Below are 21,980 nucleotides of genomic sequence, written 5' to 3'. Positions count from 1 at the left end.
TCTTGCCACACAATATGAAGTACACATTATAGAGTGCAACAACCAAAGGCAGCTATCCATGTACCTCCTGGTCAAGGTGTATGTTCGGCATCAGCATGCATCAGAGGAGGCACAATCAGCAATGGTGTATGATTCATACATATAAATACTGTACATATACATAAGCACACAAGGTATAATGGGGATGCTCTTTGTGATCATAAATGTGCCCTCATGCTGATAAATGCCTATAAATGCTATTACTGTGCGGTAAGAATAGACATAAATTCTCAGTGAGATAAAAATAATCTTTCTTCTTGCTCATTTAAAAATCAACTGTGCAGGGGCCAGGGTCAGATCAGAAACAATTAAGGGAAACAATCACCAGGACAACTGAAAATCAACACACTAAAGAAATTGTGAACTAATGCAGACATATTGGGTAAGGATAAGGGAAGAATAGAGACACTAACAAGTGAAACAAACACCTGGTATAATATGAAGTCTACTGAGAAATATTATGAACTAAATCCACAATCTTACTTACAGCTTTCAATTTCTAGAGTGCAGTTTTGTTCATCTAGTGGATATCTTCTGAGGTCCATCATACAAGCAGCCGTTGTTGTGATCCTGGGGACAGACATGAATAGACAGGTTCAGTAATCAACTAGCTATGAAAAGCATTTTTTCTTTTGTGAAACAAAAATAAAACACAATATGAGCACAATTTGTGAATGTGGTTCAGTCATATAAATAAAAGGGGTTCATGCTATTATACTGCTTGTATAGTTTGACTGATTCATCCCTTATTGTTACAATAATTGACTAATTAATACGTAGCAAACAAGTTAAAATTAAAATGTAAAGATGAGGCAGTTATACAGTACAGTGCATGCACGAGTTTCAGATAATTAAGGTCTGGCTTGCTTTCAGATATAACAATAGTAAGGGTACATTAATTAAGAACTTAGATTCTTTTTGATGTAACTGATTTTTCAAAGACTGACCTAAAACACTCAGGGAAATCAAAACTGAGAAAGATACCAGATTATATTTAAATTGCCATGACTTGCTTGAAAGTTATAAGAAGTATTAAGTAAATATTTTATGTGATCACGAGGGCAAGTATTTCATGTTTCCAGTTTAATACATTAAAAAAATAAGAAAATAATTACAAAGCAACTGATCATGTTATTTTATAATTGTACAACATTTTTTGCTGAAGGATATCTTCTCTTCCAGAACCTGTCCCATTGACTTTAATGAGTTACATAAGGTCTAAGGTGGTCACGTTATTGGATTCCTTATCTTCCATAGACTCCATTTAATCAAATATTTTACATTTTTAAAAAATGTTTCCTCTTTCTCTGTAGAAATAACAGTGCAGTACATTTTCCTAAGATATAATTAATCCTTATTAAAAACAAACCAATCCTACTTTGTATATTAAATGAATGTTTTTTAGTAGACATAGAGATACATTTATCAAGGGTCGAATTTCGAATTTATTTTGAGTTTTTTTCAAATTCCCATAAACTTCCATGGACTCGAAATTTGACCAATCGAAATTTATTTAACAAAATATAACTTTTATAACTCAGATGAATAGACTAGACCCAATAACTCGAATAGAATTTTATTCGAATTTGATTAGAATTTAAGAAACTCGATTCAAGTTTTTTTTCTCCAAAAAAACTTGAATGTCAGGAAGGTTGCAAACCTCTCCCATTGACTTAAACAGCAATTAGGCAGGTTTTAGGTGTTGAATAGTCGAATTTGAGTATGATAAATCTGGAAAATCTAATTAGAATTTTTTAAAACGCAAATTTAATTTTACTAACTCCCTTGTCGAATTTGACAGTTTGGACCATAAGAAAACCAAAAATTTTAATTAGAATTTTCAATTCGACCCTCGATAAATCTTCCCCTTTTAGTATGGTGGTTCAAATTATGTAAAGACCCCTTATCTGAAAAACCCCATGCAGGTCTGGATTTTCAATTAGTTTGCCTGGAGGCCAGGTGGTCCCCATACCCTGTCCTCCCCTTCCTCACAAGTTTGCACATGTGCACACTTGCACAATATTCTAACTAGAATTTCTTACAGCATCTATAGCACAGGGATTTTGCAGAAAAGATTGAAAGCACTATGAACCCTTGGCCCCAGAGCTACAGAAAAAAAATTATAGTTGGCTGGGTGGTGTAATGCCCTAGGCCAAGGCCTTTGTGGCCTTTTAACAAATCCGGGCCTGACCCCATGTCCCGGACATTCTTTGTAGCAGATCACATACCAGTATAACAACTGTACACCTTTAAAGAGGAAATCGAAATACACATATTTGTAATATATACCACTTTTTATGCTGCAATAAATTCTACCTGTTAAATTCAGATAGTTTAAAATCAAGACTAAGAGAATAACACAGCATTATAAATATCTCTTATTTTACAAAAAAATTTTTATACATCTTCATGAAGGTAATGAATGTACGGTTGAATGTGAGATTCTGGCGTGATAACCTTTGTAAACACCAGGGGAAAATTATGGAGCAGTATGGGTTAATAACATAGTTGTGTAAATTAAATTTAGGCAGGGAATGAATAAAGTGGGGAAAGGGCATGAGTGAAGTTATGGCAGGGGCAAGGCTGGAGGTGTGGATGGAGTTGCAAAAGGCGGCTCTTCAATATATGCTTAGGTAATAAGGTGACTTCATTTTTTTAGCTGCCATGTAGACATTCACTTAAGCACCTGCTATGAAAATTCAAACTGGGAGGGGTATTTTATATTTTTCCACAAATTTTGTACTGTATAGAAAATGTTACAAACACATTTGTACATATACTTTAAAATGTCTTTCAATATAAGCAACCAGGAAAGTGTTAATAACCTTGATAAAATTTGAAATTATGCAATATTATTACAAAACAAAATGCCCTTTTTAAAATGCTTGCAACATTTTCAAAATTAAACCAAGGTAAAAAGCTTTTGTATTTTAGTTTGATGACAACTGTTCTTTTACATGCATGATATCATGCCATCTGTTAACTCTGTATTAATATGCTAATAGTACAGAATTCATTTGTAAAAGCTATTGTAGCAGGTTTATTATTGAGATTTACGTACTGATTTTACGAACACATGTTTCTCGAGACTGGGGCTCATTTATAAACACTGGGCAAATTTGCACTTGGGCAGTAACATATGGCAACCAATCAAATGTTTGCTTTCATTGTTCAACTGGCAGCTGCCTGTAAAACGCCAGTCATTGATTGGTTGCTATGGGTAACTGCCCAGGTGCAAATTTGCCCAGTGTTTATAAATGAGCCCCAGTATGTCTTCGGTATAATTTTGGCCAGGTGCAATTGTACTAATTGGAAAAAACCCTGTGTAATCTGTTTTGCCATTAAAAATGAGATATTCCTATATACACGCATTCACATTAGGAGCTGGCTAGGAGAAACACTCATTATGCACATGCATGCTACTAAACTTGGCTCTATTAGCCTGAACCTCTAATGGGGAAAACAATTTTTGGGTAACAGCTGCTCTTTAAGAGCATGTTTTTTCTCCATGCAAATTCATGTCAAATTATGTTTTTTCCTGCTATGGGAAACTCCTACTTGGATGTTATAACACCATGAAAGGGAATCATCAAACTTATTGACTCCCAAGAGTTAGTTGTGAATATTATTGACCTATTATCACAGGGGTCCTTAACCTCTAGTATTTTACCTTTGAGACAAATTCAAATGTAAGAAATGTTGCAAAGCCACTTGAGCATGAAAAAAGTTCCTGTGGATTGCCAAATAATAGGCTGTTTAAAAGCCAGTGTAGACTGTTAGTAAAAAGGAGGCTCTAGATCTAAGTGATAAATTTGCCAAACGCAATATAGTCAATGGCGTTTTTTCGCTCATCCATATTTCTACATATACAGGTATAGGATCCTGAAACCCGATCCTGAAAGCTCCGAATTACAGAAAGGCTGTCTCCCATAGACTCCATTTTATCCAAAAAAAATCCAAATTTTTTAAAATGATTTCCTTTTTCCCCATAATAATAAAACAGTAGTTTGTACTTGATCCAAACTACGATATAATTAATCCTTATTGGAAGCAAAACCAGCCTATTGGGTTTATTTAATGTTTAAATGATTTTCTAGTAGACTTATGGCATGAAGACCCAAATTACGGAAAGATCCGTTATCCGGAAAACCCCAGGTCCTGAGCATTCTGGATAACAGGTCCCAGACCTTTAAATTGGTCTTTATTCCTCCAAAACTTGCCTCAAAGCCAAGAATTCAATAACAAGGCCACTGGTTGGGGATCAATTTTGCATCCATTTTAGGGCTTGCAGCCATAATACAATCTTAATCAAACTTAAGTTTTAGAATTTCTGTTTCTGGTAGCTTCATTCTGTAATTCAATATGCAAGACTATGTAGTTTGTAGAGAGCAACATATGGACTGCACAAAACATTTAACATTTTTGATTTGTAAACTTTAAAATGATTTTCCAAGTTCATAGACATTTATCCTATTAAAAGTCTTTACTTTTGCATGGGCATTACAGTGACTATAAAAGTGCAGAGTTTGACATTTCAAGCAACAAACACCTTTCTTAAGTGCATGAAGGATCAAAACTTAAGTACAAAACTTGCCATACCAAGCAGTGTGTGAAAAGGTAAAATGGTTATAAGAAGGAGAATTTGTAAAATGTAAATGTTGACCCAGCAGTGTGAGATCAACTGTGCTGGTAATGTTAATGAACCCATGGTACATTTAATAGTATACTCATTTACTTGAGGATATTTTGAGGGTTTGAGTACAACTGGTGACCATGTTTGCTAAAGGAACCAGCTGGAGGTAAAAAGGACTTGAACAGTGATTCTAAATTTGTGCTACAACTGTACTTATATTAAAAAATACTAAACTACTTGTCGTATTAAAATAAGGTTATGAATACAGTTGGATACTTCATTGTTACTAATCTTAGCTCACTTTTCTCCTTTTATTCAACATGATAGACCAGTCATTTGAGGTCTAATTATCTTTCTGGTTTGTCTACAGATCTCTAGCCTTAGCTATTGATATGATGAAACAGTAATTTGTGCATTCTCTAGCAATAACTACGATATACTTATTTACAAAATCAACAAACTATTAACAATATCATGCATTCATTTTGTGTGTGTAAGACCATCTGTATTTACAAAAATTTACAAACAAATTAATTTGTTTTAAAGACAAATCACTAAATAATTAATTTTTCTGATACTGTTCTGTTGGCAACATGGGTATTCTATAGAAATACTATACACTGAACCGAGCAGAGTATATTTGAACTACCTGTGGGTTAGGCTTAGCTCTGGCAGACAGGAGGTATTGTTGTGTTTGGGCTGCAACATGACCTAATCGCCAACCCTTGTCAGTGCAAAAGAAAAGAGTAATCATCTGTATTAAAGAGAAGGAAAGCTACGAGGCAGTTTATTGCCAATAGATAAGTGCAAGCTAGAACTCTATATGTATTCTGTAGAATGCTTTACCATACCTGATTAGCAGCTCTAGAAGCTGTTTCTTTGGGATAGCAGCTGCCATATTAGCTTGGTGTATCATCACTTCCTGCCTGAATCTCTTCCTTCTCGCTCAAAGTTCTGGTCTCAGATTATAGCAGGTAGGGGAGGAGGAAGGGGGAGAGATGAGCAAGCTGAGCATGCTCAAGTCCATGCCCTGGAAGTTTAAGCTGAAAAAAGGAAGTCTGATGCAGAAGCCCAAGTGTACACAACCGAAGGAAAGAAATGCTGTGTTGAACTCAGAGGACTCAAGAGTAGCATTACTGTGAGGGCTTATTGGTGTTTTTATAAAGACCTTTCTGATGAAGATTACTTAGTTTTAACCTTTTCTTCTCCTTTAATACATAATGAACTTATCATTTACCAATGTCGATTTTATATCAAATTTAAAAAAAATGGTTCTGAAGTCCTTATCCATTTAGCACATACATTTACTGCATATACATGCATTTGCAACATTGAAAAACCAAAGACTCGGATAAAATAAAGTAATTTTGAATCAATTATACAAGGAACACCATGTTGCAGAAGGAAACCAGTTTAGTAGTAGTACTCAAGTAGTTTTGCAACTTTTTTATGACAGAATAAGGCTTCTAAATGCACCTGCATTATTTTGTTATTCCCATTTTGCAAAAAAATATTTAAATGTCTGACTTCAAACAGCAGTACAAAACTGAACATTCAAAGCATGAACCAAGGATTTTAAGGCCACCAAAATTAAACTGGCCCCAGAAAAACATATAATTTTTAGAAAGTCCATATCCTGGTAGTACTGGAACTTTATTAGCATAGCTTTCTACTCCCAGTAATAACAAATTGCTAAAATTTGCCGTTTTTAAAAGATTGCACTTCAGTATCTTACCATAAATCCTTAGGTATTAAGATAAAACATCATACATATAAATGTCATGTTTATGAAAATAACTGATTCAGGAATAATTATAAAGATTATAAAGTATGTGGTATGTAGAGATTGCTAAATAAAAATAGCACATATGATCCTTCATAGTTAAAAATATTGCTGCACGACAATCTCACTAGCTGTGTTTTGTATGTCTTAAACTCCCCTATAAATAGGATGTTTGCTTCTGCAAACACAAAATGGGTAAATGGGTAATTACACAAAATGGGTAAATGTGTATTTCTAGTCCAAGCTACCAAATGCAAATATAAGATAAATGTGTTTACAAAATAAACAAATAAATAAACAAAATAAACAATAAATAATAATACAAAATATCTATTATCCACTATGCACTGGATGAAAAAACTTGTGGCATGTAAAATAAAAACATTTCACACAAACATTTCCAAAATCCAAATGTTTCTGATTATTTTAATTAAAAAAAGATTGACCAAACTATAATTCATGATTGGACCTTATTATTAATAAAAAAAAGCATGATTTAATCTGACAAACAGAAAAAAAAACGAGCGAAAACCCGAATTGCTCAATTTTTTTGTGCTTTTTTCCAAAAAGCCTGGAATTTTCTGATATGTATTCAGATTTTTTGGCTAATTCCAACACAGACCACAAAAATTTCCGATTAGGATAAGGAACTCTCCCATTGACTTATATATAACCTTGGTAGATCTGCGATGCTGGATTTTCGAATTTGGACTTTTTCCATCCTCGGGGTGTAATGAATCTTGAAAAATTTAAGATTTTTTCCACTAAAAATTCAGATATTATACAAAAAAAAAATATTTTTTTGAGTTTTTGGCATTCAGACTTTAATAAATACCCCCTTAATGTGCAAAACAATAAATAAAGTACAGCACCCATAGTACAATTACTAAAAATCCAATAAAACAAATCAAAGCATTAAAAAATCTGTCACATAGTGAGATCACTGATTCTCAGTTCCATTGTTTCCTGTGCAGGAAACATATTATGGGCACATTATGGGCACATTATGGGCAGCTTTAAAATTGTTAAATAGCAAAATCATAGAAATCGAATCCAGTATAATTTAATCTGACACTGGTCACCCCCAAAAATAAATAAACATTTTAAGGCTAAAAAATACTTAATATGCTAAAAAAAAAGTTCTTATGTGTATATTTGTGTGTGTGTACACCTACCAAGTTATGTGCATATTAGTGCACATTGTATATTAGTGTGTAAAAGCAGGGGGCTTATGGCAAGAATGGGTTTCCATGTGTCTGTTATTGTCCAGGGTATCTTGGGCAACTGCACCCCAGAGGTCACTTGTTCTACAGCTTGTTGCTTAGGTTCAGTGGAAAGTGAATTATGACTTCAGAAAAGCTTCAGACTTTGGCTCCCTTTTTTTCAAAGATCATAGATTGTATAACCTAATGTAAGGGCTAAAAGAACATGCACTAAGAGAAACAAATGGCAACCACCAGGTAGGGAAAGGAAAAGATTGGAGTAAGGCTTAGAGCAGTAAAAGTTCTGTGTCCATTATTGTTTGTGTTAGTATCACCATGTCCAACCTGATAAGCTACTTATAACAATACAAATATAAAACTAAACCCATATTGTTTAATCAGAAGAAACCTAAGACAAAAGGTCAAGTTACACATTAGGCTTATTCACAGAATGTTATATTATCAGATTTGTTTCCATGCCGCGAGTTAATGCTTTCAAAGCCATAAATAAGTCATTTTAAAGGGCAGAGAAATGTAAAAGGAAATGTCTTTAAATTCAAAAATACATAAATAAGTTTCTGTGCTGAAGATGATATTCTGTATTTTATTATACAGTCTCTGACAGACTAGGGGTCATTAAGTCCAGCTCTCAAGAAAACACCAAAGGAATCAGGTTCAGAACACATTGTATTAAACATAAGAACATACATCAATTGTTTGTGATGGGTGAGAAAGGTTAAAATGGTGGATGGTTCCATACAGTAGACTATGCAACCATCCCCTGGTTGAGGGGTCTACTTTCCAAAAACATGGCCTTTAAGCTTACCTTCAAAATAATTGTTACACCGTAAATATAGAGAACATTGACTTAGATCATATAAGACTAACTACTCTTTACAACTTTCCCAATTAGCATCCAAAATTAATTTGATATAACTGAATAGCACATGATGTTACTGGATGACTTATTTATATCTTACCCATGACTTCTAAACTTAGTTAGAAACCTGACAATATCCATGGCAATAGGTCTTGAAATTGGGGTTCTAGTATATCGGAGCCAAGTCAGCTATATATACTAACTATAATATGGATATTATTAGTAGACAGTGCAACTTATCATCCTTATTTTATCACTTGGCAGACTGAGTTTCCTTCATGTGAGTGAAGAGTTTTGGTAATGTTCAGACAGGTTGATTTAGTCACATATAGTAAGTGCTAAATTGTATGAGTAGGGTTACCCACAATAGCAAATACATCTTTGCTTTAGCTTTCTAACTTGTAGTAGAAGAATATTCACAGCTAATGACTGACTGTTTCTATGGGCAACTGCACTTGTGCCATTTAGTACTTACGTCAGTGAATGAGCCTTAGGATGTTAAAACTGAAGCTTGCTACTGTGACATCTCAATTATACTGGATTTATGAGTCACATGTCGAATAATTGTGCTCAGACTAGCTCATGATTCCTGACTTGTGAGACAAGTTTTAGCAATTAAATGTAAAACATTTTCTCATTATATGTTTTTAAAAGAATGGCAAATATCATTAATGTACAGTGGTTTCCAGCCCACTCTGTGGGATTTTGTTGCACATTTTACTGATGTCATTTCTTTTTTTTTTTTTTTTTTTTTAAATCAGTTTACAGTGTTTCACCTTTGAATCCAAAAAAAGCAAATCTGCAGAGAAAACACTTCTGTAGTTGGTCTCTGCTCAACTTGCTATCTTCGTTTCCCAGAAGTATAAGGCTGTGCTAACCTTACGCAGCCGAGCAAAACATTTTTAAATAGGAAAAATAAATTACTTACAGATGCCTCCTGTCACAAGGTAATAGTCTCTAAGGTCCCTTCACTTCTGCGGAGTGTAAAAGTACCAGCTGGGCTGCTCAGTGCTGACACTTTAAGCAATTCAAAACTTCGCTGGCCTGACACATCTCATGAGAAAGTCCAACATTTTAAAATAGATTGTAAAAAACAGATATTAAGTATATATGTCATATGATTTTTCTTTCCACATCAGTTTAGCCAAGAGAGCTATAGGTACAGATTGTGTTACAAAATCAATATTGTTTCATTCCATTATGAAAATTAAAAAAACATTAAGAAGTGACTCTATGACCAGTTGAAAATATTACTCTAGAAGGCAGAAGAAGTCTTATGTTGGCACCAACAGCTTTTAAAACAGCCTATGGGAAGCTATTAATAATGTTATAGCAGAATGGAGAGAAGCAGGGCATGACAATGTTAGGAGGCCTGGCTCGGGGTTAGGGGTTTAAGGGTGCTTACAAAAGTTACCTTGAAGTTGGCATTGGGAAGGTGGAAGACCAGGAGCACAGCACTCTCATTGATGGCTTTGTGGCAGTTATCTGGGGTACCCTGAGGCCTGGACCGGCTATCTGTGGATTGTGGCAAATGCCAGAAGATGCCATAGGCATTTACTACACTGCATTTGTCATAGGGAGGTAGGCAAGTTTCTTAAAGGACAATACATTTTGGTGTGCTTAATTTTCAGGCATAAAATAATAGCAGTAACTGGGTGAACTTTATGGTAGGCAGTTATTTATGTGCTATATGCAGAAGAGAGAAGTCTTGCTACTTTTATTTTCCAGCCACTTTTTAACTTTATGCATGGGCACATGGAGCGTAGATCCACTCTGTGCCCCTGCTCCATTTATGTGAGCTGCTTCAGCCCATGTGTGCTCATGCAGGGAAGAGAAGCAGAGCTCAGCCCAAAGATGCCTCCTCTGCTCCCACTCAGCTGTGTGAGTGCACACAAGTGAATCTAATGCAAATCAATTAAGGTTAGGCATAGAGAGGAACCACTTATCTTAGCCAGCAAAAAAATACACAGGCTGAGAGCAGTGCAGCCTATGCTCCATGGACCCTTGCCCTAAAAACTTTATGTTTTTATGGGTTTTCCAACTATTTCTCAAAGGGATAAGAATTTTTACTATTGGAAGATCCAACTGAAATTTGTATATGAGATCCATGAGCCATATTCGAGGGCGCCGATAAATACCAAACAAGGCCCACAATATCATTACAAAAAGAAATAAAAAAACATCGATACGACACATAACGGTTTAGATTACAGTTTTTTCAGAAAATAAGAAGGTAGAAAGCAAAAATAGAATAATGACCTTAAAAGTCATGAGACTATATTCTACACTATATATAAATACATTATTTTTTCCTTTCCACACATACAGTACATACACACACCCACACACAAAATAAGATCATGATTTATTCTTCAACAATTAATCATATCGTAGGAATTTAGTTATAACAGGGTTATGCCTCCTACACAGCTCACAACGAATGCACTACATTTGCAATTATTATAGCAAATTAGTTTAATTGCAACCTGTACAACAAAATAATGGATGTAAGCATGTTCAAAATTAGAATAGTTTGCAGAACTCCAAATGAAATCCCAAGTTCTCCAGAGCTGGCATTATGAATATATGCAGATTTCACATTTTATTCAGAATACCTGCAGGGGAATCAGTTCTTCCACTTCTTTGACACCTTTAGTGTGTAGCTGGGTTGCCCCAAAGAGCCCTAATATCTAATAACTACTCTCTTCTTAATACTGTAGCAAGAGACCCATTCCCCAAGCACAAATATATGCTACGCTGGGAGACAGAGCTCTCCACAATCTTATCTCTAGAATAATGTTAGAGTTTTGGATAGCGTTTTGGATAACGCTATAAGGAGTGTTAAACGTGTGAGACAAAAATAATGCATATACAAAACAATACTCTACCGGTATAACACTCCAGAGAAGCTTAATTAATTATACCCAGCAATACTTTGGCAATGCACTGGAGGTTGTGTGGACAAGAACACTCCCTCTCTCACATACCCTGCCATCTGAACAAAAGCTTTTAAAAGATATATACACAACTATTAGACTTCCAGTCACTTCTACCTGGAAAATACATGGAACATCCAGCCATAGGTGAGATAATCAATTGTATATGAGAGATTAAATCAATGGAAGAAATGACTGCCCAACATGATGCATATGACAATTTTTATAAGCGTCAATATTTGGTCCAAATGCATTAAAGTCAATGAGCGTCCAAATAGTTTTGACAGGTGACAATTTTTACACGCGCACCAATTTTTTTTTGACACAGGATTTTTCGTCGGTGAATAGTTACCGCAGCTTCACTTGCGGCAAAACGCAGAAATTCCCCGCAAATTTATGTATGCCGAATTTATTCACCCATCACTAAGAAAAAAAAACTTATCTGGAAAACCCCCTGGTCCCAAGCATACTAGTTTCTATACCGGTACCAAAAATATTGCAAACCAGTAACCCGATGATTATAATCTAGTATACATATATTCAAACAAAGTATTATTTGGTGTATGTTTCAGTGCATAACTGAACAATCTAGTGCATTATTTACATATTGCATACTTATTTGCAGTGTGTAATAAAATCAGTAATAAAGGAATAAAAAATTGGATGTGCGTAAGACAAATGCCAGACTCAAGAGAAGGGAGGCATTAAAGTGAACCTGTCACCCAGATACAAAAATCTGTATAATAAAAGTCCTTTTCAAATTAAACATGAAATCCAATTTCTATATTTTTATTAAAGCATTCATAGCTGTTGTAAACTCATTTAAAAATCTCAGTTGTCAATCAAATATTGTCTGCCCCTCCTCTATGTGTAGGCATAGTGGCGGGGCAGACAATTACTTTCACTTTCCATTCAGCACTTCCTAGATGTTACTGCTCTCCACACATTCCCCTGTTCTCTTCACCGTTTAATTGTGTAGCCAGTACATGGGGATGGACATCAGGTCCTCCAATTCTGAGATGATGCAAGGCTTACCTTAATAACAGTGTCCACAAAATGGCTCCTGCCTGCTTGCTATAATTATGAATTCCCAGACTAAAATCAAATAATTTATATAGTGCAATTAAGGTTCGTTTTGCTTGACTAATGTGATAAAATAGGATTTTGAATAATTTTTTTGGGTGATGGGTCCCCTTTAAAGGGACTAATACTTCTAAGCATATACATCTAATAGAACAAATAAAGACTGTATAAATACTTTACAGATTTATGGAGAAATGTGCACTGAACTTGTACTTCCAAACATAGGGCCATTGTAATGATCCTGTATATTTCACACAGAACCAGTAAAAATGTCCATTCAAACAGTGACAAATACATTACTGGTGTGTATTAGATGAAATACTGACTTGTTATGCTTTTCTTTCTTAGATTAAGCTCTACAATCCTTTTAACTGTGGTTGAATGATCTGTAGAGTTGTATTTCACTTGTTCCAAACAAAGCCACTGGACAAAGGCAACATAGAAGTGTATCATAAATTTCAACCACCGCTGTGATTGCTATGTCTACCAACAGATACAATGAATAAATATAAATACTCACTATGGCATTTGGAAAAACATGTGTCTGAAGGCTGCTTGTTTAAATGAAAGATATATAGCTGACTAAAGAGGTTGCTTGTACATTAGGGAAAAAAGGCAAATCTGTTGAGAAACTTCCTAATTTGGTTATGCAGTGGCTGTCCAACACCCCTTTAATACAATTTAACCAAGGAATTATACGCATCAACTTTTGGAAATTTAATTTCAGCATTTTAGATTCACTCTTAAATCACATTAAATCAAATCAAGCAAACATACCAACAGTTTTTCTCATTTGGTTAGAAGCTAGACATCATATTGATCCAAAGGAAGTTTTGCTCATTTACTGGAAGAAATGCAGGTAGTGAAGAAAATCAATGATTTCAAACCTTCAGTAGCAATCAAACAAAATTCCATTACCATAGTTTGTATTGTACTATACCCTTTAACACTTCAGATGGCTGAAGACTGTCATGCATCACTGCAGTGGGAGATTTGAGTGACCATGCCAGGCATTAGACATGAGATCCAAGCTATGGGGCTTTGCATCTTAAGGTGTCTCAAATCTGAGGATATTAAGGCCTAGACGGAGAGTTTTAACTAGTTTACATGCTGATTTGCTGTTCTAGAATCAATAACCTTGATAAGCCATGAAGACGTTTCCTTAGCCAATCTAAATTTATACTGATCAACACCATTATTGACTTTAATCTCCGTCGCTGGTGATATTTTCTGCTTCATAAATGTACCTTCTCCACAAAAGGACAATGTGAAGGAATAATTCTTTTACATGATATATGACAAAATACTACAGCTTCTTCCCAAGATCAGTTTAAAGAATAAATGATCCTGAGATTAGAGTTTTTGATCGTTTTTTGCTTTGCTTGAATGATCTCATTGACGCTGCAACTTTTCTACCAAAACAAGGGTCTCTTTGCTCATAATATAGAACCACCGCTTTGTCAAGACATTTATTTGATATGGCAAAAATGGGTAATGCTTCATCAATATCTATAGTTTGTAGGTATATGGTGTTTTCATGCCCTGAATGAGTACATATGCGTCTCTTTTGTAATTTATAATCCACCACAGTGGATTTAATATTACATTTACCAGCAGAAACACACCACCAGATTTTCATTTCTCTACTTGTATACCTTGCTATGAGTTTGCATTGGTTTCTGAATGGAATATGCAATGCTTAGTTATGTAGAGAGGCTACTGAAAATTGCTTCACTTACATTTTGAGACATTTATATCGACAAACAGCTGCATTGGGACCATAAAGGGAGGTGATTTGCACTGATTGTATTTACACACATCAATATGTTTTACCACAAAATGTTAATGATTATGTGGCACAGCTCAAAGCATACACAGTGGTGTAACAACAGTGGGAAAATGCTTTTGAGAACTAACATTATTACACTAATGGGTGAGGGTAGATTTCATCTCAGTAAGTTTTATTTTCTTATATTTGAATTAAAAAAATAAAAAAATATTAAAATTAAAAACATGCCCCATGGAGTCAAAATCTTTGAAGCCTTAAAGAAGGGGATCTTATGAGGAAACATACTGTGCTGAAATCTTTCCTTTATGTCAGATTTATTCATTTTTAAAAAAAATTCCTTTGGGGCGGAAAAACAGAATCAAACTAAAGTTTCAACAATCAAATTTCCAAAATCCCGAAACTGAACACAATCATTTTAATTTGTGAAAAAATAATAAATATTATAGTCTGAATATTGAAAATACACCTCTCATTGACCTTTATAGAAGCTCATAAGGATTTAATCAAATAATTCTATTTACATTTTCTAGATTTTATTTAATTGGAAGATTCTGTAGGAACTGAAAAGCATCTTAATTGATAAAAATATGCATAGGATGAATATCAAATGAAAAACATCAATTCATTTTAGTTGGACCCATGGAGAATGTCAGAAAGTTCTATGAAGTGCAGTTCTATCTCAAGTCGGCACTACATTCATTTGTGAATTTTATCTGTACACATTTTTAGGACAGAACTACATACACGTACTGTAAAATAAATGTGCATGTCTATCTCCTCTCAGAAAATAATGTATTTACTAGATTTGAGAAGGTTGTTTTTTTTTTGTTAGATGTAATAAAGACCAAAATGATTCAGCCAGTATTCAGAATTGAAAAAATCAATTGAATGACAGCTGCTACGAGTATTTTAGAGTTTGAAGACTCCACCAGAAGCTACAACTGATGCACAATTACAATGACTGCTGGATACAGGATAGTTACTCTGCCAACTGCTTTGATATTCTTCCTTGAGGCCAGTGGCTTAATTAGATATTACTGGGCCCCACAGCAAATAATTTTTCAGGACCCCAAAATTTTTAGTCGATGACTTGTTTTACCAATATTTATTGAAACTGTGTATGAATTAAGGCCTCATTGGGCCCCTATACCTCCTGGGCCCCCCTGCAGCCACAAGGTCTGCTTCTTTTATAGGTATGGCCCTGCCTGAGGCTTATGTGGTGGGGGTCTGCGAAAATTTCTATTGGCCTTAAAACAATGAGAGTTATCTTATTTATAAATCATTTCTTGTACTGGTTGTAATTCTGTCTCTTCCTTTAAATAGCAAAACAAAGAGTGTAAAAATAATCATACATATATTGTCATGTTGTAATCATTCTGCACCACTTAATAAGATACACAGGGGAATGTAAGCTCCATATCATCTTCTGTTATGGGAAAGCTGTAATGATCCTACTCATTCAGTGTATTTCCTAATAAATGGGGACAAATATCAGCAGGAAGGTTCTCTCTTTCTGCAAAGAAGTGTTTATTTCTCTCTCGGTATATAGCACCAACACATTTCCAAGGCTCTTCTCGTTTCAATGTCATGTTCTGGTTCCTTAACTGTCGAGTTAAATGGTATGAACCATTACTTGCAGCCAAATGCTAATCTAAAAACTATTGCTTAGCAGGCACTGGAATAATGAATAAAAACACAGAGGAACTGGGGAACAGGGTTATGGGAAATCCCACCCCTTCCTTTGGGAAACAGGTACTTCCTTCCTGGTTAGCCGTTATAGGAAGCCTTTCCTGATCCCAACCCTACCTCTCTGGCCTGGATTATAGAAGATACACACTACTAATATCAAATTCACTACAGAATGATAGTTTTTTGTCATCTGACCTATACAAATACATATGTATCTTAAATAATGCATGAAATGCTCTGCAGGGCCAGTACAGTCTTAAAAGAACAAAATTGCTGTAAGGAAACATTTTGTAGCACAAACTAAGAACTGACAAACTGCATCTTGAAAGGGTTGTTTAAAAGTAGAGAACACATCATATGATAAATTATGCAATTTAAATAAACTAAAAGGTGTACAGGGGAAAAGATGTCTATTGCTTTACGAACTCCTTAGCAAATGCTAAATCATTATGCAAAAAAATTGATTGATTGTTAGCTTTGATAATAAATGAATATGTGTGTGTGTTTATATCTGTGTGTTTAGCTAAAATATGCTGCTAGAGTAGTATAAATATTTGTGCACCGCATGAGCAAGAAGAATACAATTCTCAAGTACTGGAAATGAAACATGGATGAATTATGCTTTTGTGTGAGCAGGGCATGAAGCTCAAATGGAATTAGCAGCTGAACGGTCTGACCAGATTTGATTAATACATCCTACTTCCGTGCTTAATTAACAGAATAAAGTGTTAGTTTCACATTCTATTTCAGTTATGGAATAAGGGAATAAAACTTACATTACATTACACTCAAGTTTACTGCTGTCTAAATATACAGTATACAAAGTGGCGTTTCTGTTAGAACTAGGGCACGGTTTTGAATGAGCTATCATACATATCATGTATAGCGAGTGTGCCAGGCATACTCTGTGTCAGTTTACTAAACAAATTTGGCAGAGAAAGCATGTGAATAATTGCCCTATTTAGTGCAAGGTCTATTTAGCCATTTATCATAACTCCCAAGAGAATGCATCTACTATTTACATTTCCTTACCTTGTTAATGTTATTTGCTGAAGTTTGCAGGATTTTTTGTTTTACAAAAGTGATTTTGCTTGCACTGCAAGAAATAAAAAGCTTAAGGTTCTTTGAGGTAAGATAAGTTTAGGTTTTTAGAAATAAGTGATCCACATTGTGGTTTTAGTGCTGGCCCCTCAGAGGCACATTTTGGCAGATCCCAGCTACAAAAATGAGGTCAGAGAGTTAAGGCACACAGCTGGCTGACAATGGTAATCAAGAACAACACTGACTCTATTTCATCTAATAAAAGTCATGCTGTCTTCATGTGCTTCAACCCATATTTGCATCATTGTGGCATATGCCACCATTTTTTATGAATAAACAGATAGTTAACTATGGAGATCTGTAAGAAAATGCTAGTCTAAATGAGAAATGATAAGGGTTATTTACCTAGACCCTGGAGAAAAACACAAAAGCTCACCTCATAGTCCTTATTTAAAAAACATATCAATGCAAGGTCTGACTAAGCTCTGCACACCATGCTCAATAAGGTACAAAGCACAATACCAGCAGGCTCAAAATAGCCCTGTCCTTACCATCAGCCACAGGACAGGTGGTTATTAAAGTCCCATTGCAGTCCCTATTTTGAGCTTCTAAATGATGCTAGGAGATGGGTAGGGGGCAGATGGGGAAGGGAGTCTACATTCCTTCCACCCTCCTGCTCCCAAATACAGCTCTTCTAAACACATATATTTTAAGTAGTGATGGGCAAATTTATTCACCAGGCAAAAATTCGCCGGAGAATAAATTCGCAATGATGCCGGCGATGGTTTTGGCGGTTCCGATGCTGACGCCAATTTAGACGATACACGGACGCCCATTGACTTTAATGGGTGCCCGCGTCAACTTTGATTTGGTTTTGCAAATTTTCCGCCACTAATTTGCGAAATTCGTGGTGAAGCAAAACGGGACAAATTTTAAGTTATTTATAATTCCTCTTTTATATTTTGAATATGTATTTACATCTTTTTGGTGTTGGAATTTCCTTATTACAGTGTATTGCAAAAGACTTCACTCCCCTTGGCATTTTTCATGTTTTATTGTGAAGCAAACAAATAGAACAAAATAACAGAAATCTTTAGCGTGCATAACTGTTCACCCATCCAAAGTCAGTACTTTGTAGAGCCACCTTTTGAGGCAGTTACAGCTACAAGTCAATTTGGATAAGTCTCTTCTGCTTCTTCTATAGGTACGGCCCTGCCTGAGGCTTATGTGGTGGGGGTCTGCAAAAATTTCTATTGGCCTTAAAACAATGAGAGTTATCTTATTTATAAATCATTTCTTGTACTGGTTGTAATTCTGTCTCTTCCTTTAAATAGCAAAACAAAGAGTAAAAATAATCATACATATATTGTCATGTTGTAATCATTCTGCACCACTTAATAAGATACACAGGGGAATGTAAGCTCCATATCATCTTCTGTTATGTGAAAGCTGTAATGATCCTCATTCAGTGTATTTCCTAATAAATGGGGAAAAAAGCCACCTTTTGAGGCAGTTACAGCTACAAGTCACTTTGGATAAGTCTCTATGAGCTTGCCACATCTTGCCACTGGGATTTTGCCCATTCCTCAAGGCAAAACTGCTCCAGCTCCTTCATGTTGGATGTTTTTTACTTGTGAGTAGCAATCTTCAAGTTTGACCACAGATTCTCAATTAGATTGAGGTCTGGACTTTCACTAGGCCATTCCAACACATTCAGGGCCGGAACTAGGGGTAGGCAGAGTAGGCGCCCGCCTAGGGCGCAGTCATAGGGGGGCGCAATATACAAAAGGAATTTTTTTTTTATTTGTTTTTTATTTTTCTTTAAATTTTAAACTTTGTGCGGCTGCCCCAGGCCCCCTGCAGAGTTCCGCTCTGCTTCCAACTTCCGAGACCCAGCCAGGCAGTCTCTACTTGTCCTGCTGGCTGGATCCGTCTAGAGGCAGCAGGGCAGCAGCAAACCAGCCCAGCGACTTGCGCATCCATCCAATGATGCGCCGGCATAAAGAGAGGCGCGCCGCTGCGCTGGCGTGCGCGGTGACGTCAGCAGGGACCTCCTGGCTCCTGAAAAACTGTGGGTGGCTGCCTGTGCCTGGTGAGTGGCGACTGAACTGCTGATATTGGACACACAACAGATACAGATTTGGGGGGGCTGGGGGGCAATACATTTTTTTGGCATAACAGGTACAGATTTTGGGGGGGCAATGAATTTTTTTGGCGCAACAGGTACAGATTTGGGGGGCAATGAATTTTTTTGGCAAAACAGGTACAGATTTGGGGGGGCAATGAATTTTTTTGGCGCAACAGGTACAGATTTGGGGGGGCAATGAATTTTTTTGGCAAAACAGGTACAGATTTGGGGGGGCAATGAATTTTTTTGGCACAACAGGTACAGATTTGGGGGGGGCTGGGGCAATGAATTTTTTTGGCACAACAGGTACAGATTTGGGGGGGGGGCTGGGGGCAATGAATTTTTTTGGCACAACAGGTACAGATTTGGGGGGGGGGGCTGGGGGCAATGAATTTTTTTGGCACAACAGGTGCAGATTTGGGGGGGGAAATATTTTGGGTGCTGCTGGCTGGCACAGGTACATATTGGGGGAAATATTTTGGGTGCTGCTGGCTGGCACAGGTACATATTGGGGGCAATATTTTCAGTGCTGCTGGCTGGCACAGGTACAGATTGGGGCGATATTTTGGGTGCTGCTGGCTGGCACAGGTACAGATTGGGGGCAATATTTTGGGTGCTGCTGGCTGGCGCAGGTACATATTGGGGGCAATATTTTGGGTGCTGCTGGCTGGCACAGGTACATATTGGGGGCAATATTTTGGGTGCTGCTGGCTGGCACAGGTACATATTGGGGCGATATTTTGGGTGCTGCTGGCTGGCACAGGTACATATTGGGGGCAATATTTTGGGTGCTGCTGGCTGGCACAGGTACAGATTGGGGGCAATATTTTGGGTGCTGCTGGCTGGCACATGTACAGATTGGGGCAATATTTTGGGTGCTGCTGGCTGGCACAGGTACATATTGGGGGCAATATTTTAGGTGCTGCTGGCTGGCACAGGTACAGATTTTGTGTGCTGTTGGCACAGGCAGAATATCTTGGCTGCTGCTTGCATGGATAATTGATGGATTTCACTTTCTCTTAGTAGTTGTGTTAAAAGTAAAATGTTGTGGATATTCTAGTATTTGCACTTTGTTTAACAGGATAAAATTATCCTACTGTTTTGGTTTTTATGAAATTTTTTTAGTGTACTTTATTTTTGTTTGTTAACATTACATATTTATATAAAAGAAAAGTTTAATTCATTAATGTGTTGTAAGGTTTCTTTATTAAAAAAACTGTAAGTGATTAGGTGGTAAATGGTCCTACAGAACGGGGGGGGGGCGCTGATTGAAGTCCTTGCCTAGGGTGCCAAACTACCTTGGCCCGGCTCTGAACACATTTAAATGTTTCCCCTTAAACCACTCGAGTTTTGCTTTAGCAGTATGCTTTGGGTCATTGTCCTGCTGGAAGGTGAACTTCCGTCCCAGTCTCAAATCACAGGCAGACTGACAGAGGTTTTGCTCAAGAATATCCCTGTATTTAGCACCATCCATCTTTCCCTCGACTAGGACCAGTTTCCCAGTCCCTGCTGCTGAGAAACATCCCCACAGCATGATGCTGCCACCACCATGTTTCACTGTGGCAATGGTGTTGGGGTGATGGGATGTGTTGGGTTTGCGTCAGACATTGCAATTTCCTTGGTGGCCAAAAAGTTAAATTTTAGTCTCATCTGACCAGAGCACCTTCCTCCATACATTTGGGGAGTCATCGACATGCCTTTTGGCAAACTCAAAATGTGCCTTCTTATTTCTAACTTTAAGTACTGGCTTTTTTCTGGCCACTCTTCCATAAAGCCAAGCTCTATGGAATGTACGGCTTATTGTGGTCCTATGGACAGATACTCCAGTCTCTGCTGTGGAACTCTGCAACTCCTTCAGGGTTAACTTTGGTTTCTGTGCTGCCTCTCTGATTAATGCCCTCTTTGCCCAGTCTGTGAGTTTTGGTGGGCGGACCTCTCTTGGCAGGTTTGTTGTGGTACCATTGTTGTGGTACCATGTCAGAAAAGGTGTGTTTATACTGACAGATCATGTGACACTTAGATTGCACACAAGTGAACTTCATTTCACTAGTTATGTGACTTTTAAAGGTAATTGGTTGCACCAGGATTTTTTAGGTGCTTCATGGCAAAGGGGGTGAATAAATGTGCACATGCCAATTTTCAGTTTATTTATTTTTTTTAATTCTTTTTTATATATATTTTTCTCATTTCTCTTCACCAACTTAGACTATTTTGTGCAGATCCATCAAATAAAATAAGATCAAGAAACATCTAAATTACAGGTTGGAATGTAACAAAATAGGTAAAAAGCCAAGGGGGTGATTACCTTTGCAAGGCAGTGTATATGCATGTGTTTGAACATGCTGTGCTATTTTAACTTGTCTTTTGTTTATGCCAATCAAATTCTTTCCTTCTTACAGCAAATTTATGTTTATATAGGCGCAGAGATTCCAATTAAGACTAACCCGTGATGACTGAAAGTCTAGTAAAATTTGTAATACTAATTGCAGTACTTGTGATTCTAAAGTACATTATATTGTAGTCAATAAATCACACATGTATGTGTTAACTTTTCTAATCAACTCAGGAATGGTAAGTAGTGAAAATATTACTAAAATTTCCTTCTAAATCATAATCCGTATAGAATAATACTGGCATAGTTTTATCATATCTCTCTGCAAAGACTATGAGCTTGTCAACTATGGGGTTGTCATTTCTTTTGGTCAAAACAGAATCACCAAACTATTTTGTCTGGTCATGCTTAAAAGTGATGTCAGACCAAGTCCCAAGGGGTTGCT

At 36.4% G+C, this 21,980-nt stretch overlaps 1 protein-coding gene across 4 annotated transcripts in view; it reads right to left on the bottom strand.

The window, feature by feature from the left end:
* Positions 1-21,980, bottom strand: part of LOC108710851 (gamma-aminobutyric acid receptor subunit beta-2) — a 142,357-nt gene that overhangs the window by 49,566 nt on the left and 70,811 nt on the right. For all 4 annotated transcript variants that reach the window (XM_018252027.2, XM_018252028.2, XM_018252026.2 and 1 more), the window contains one exon: positions 527-609. In XM_018252027.2, coding sequence (XP_018107516.1) covers positions 527-609 — 83 coding nt within the window. The remainder of the gene's footprint in view (positions 1-526; positions 610-21,980) is intronic.

This window comes from Xenopus laevis, chromosome 3L, assembly GCF_017654675.1.
Source record: "Xenopus laevis strain J_2021 chromosome 3L, Xenopus_laevis_v10.1, whole genome shotgun sequence".
NCBI classification, from domain to species: Eukaryota; Metazoa; Chordata; class Amphibia; order Anura; family Pipidae; genus Xenopus; species Xenopus laevis.
Note: the sequence above shows the minus strand (reverse complement) of the source record. Positions and strands in the feature narration are given on the sequence as shown.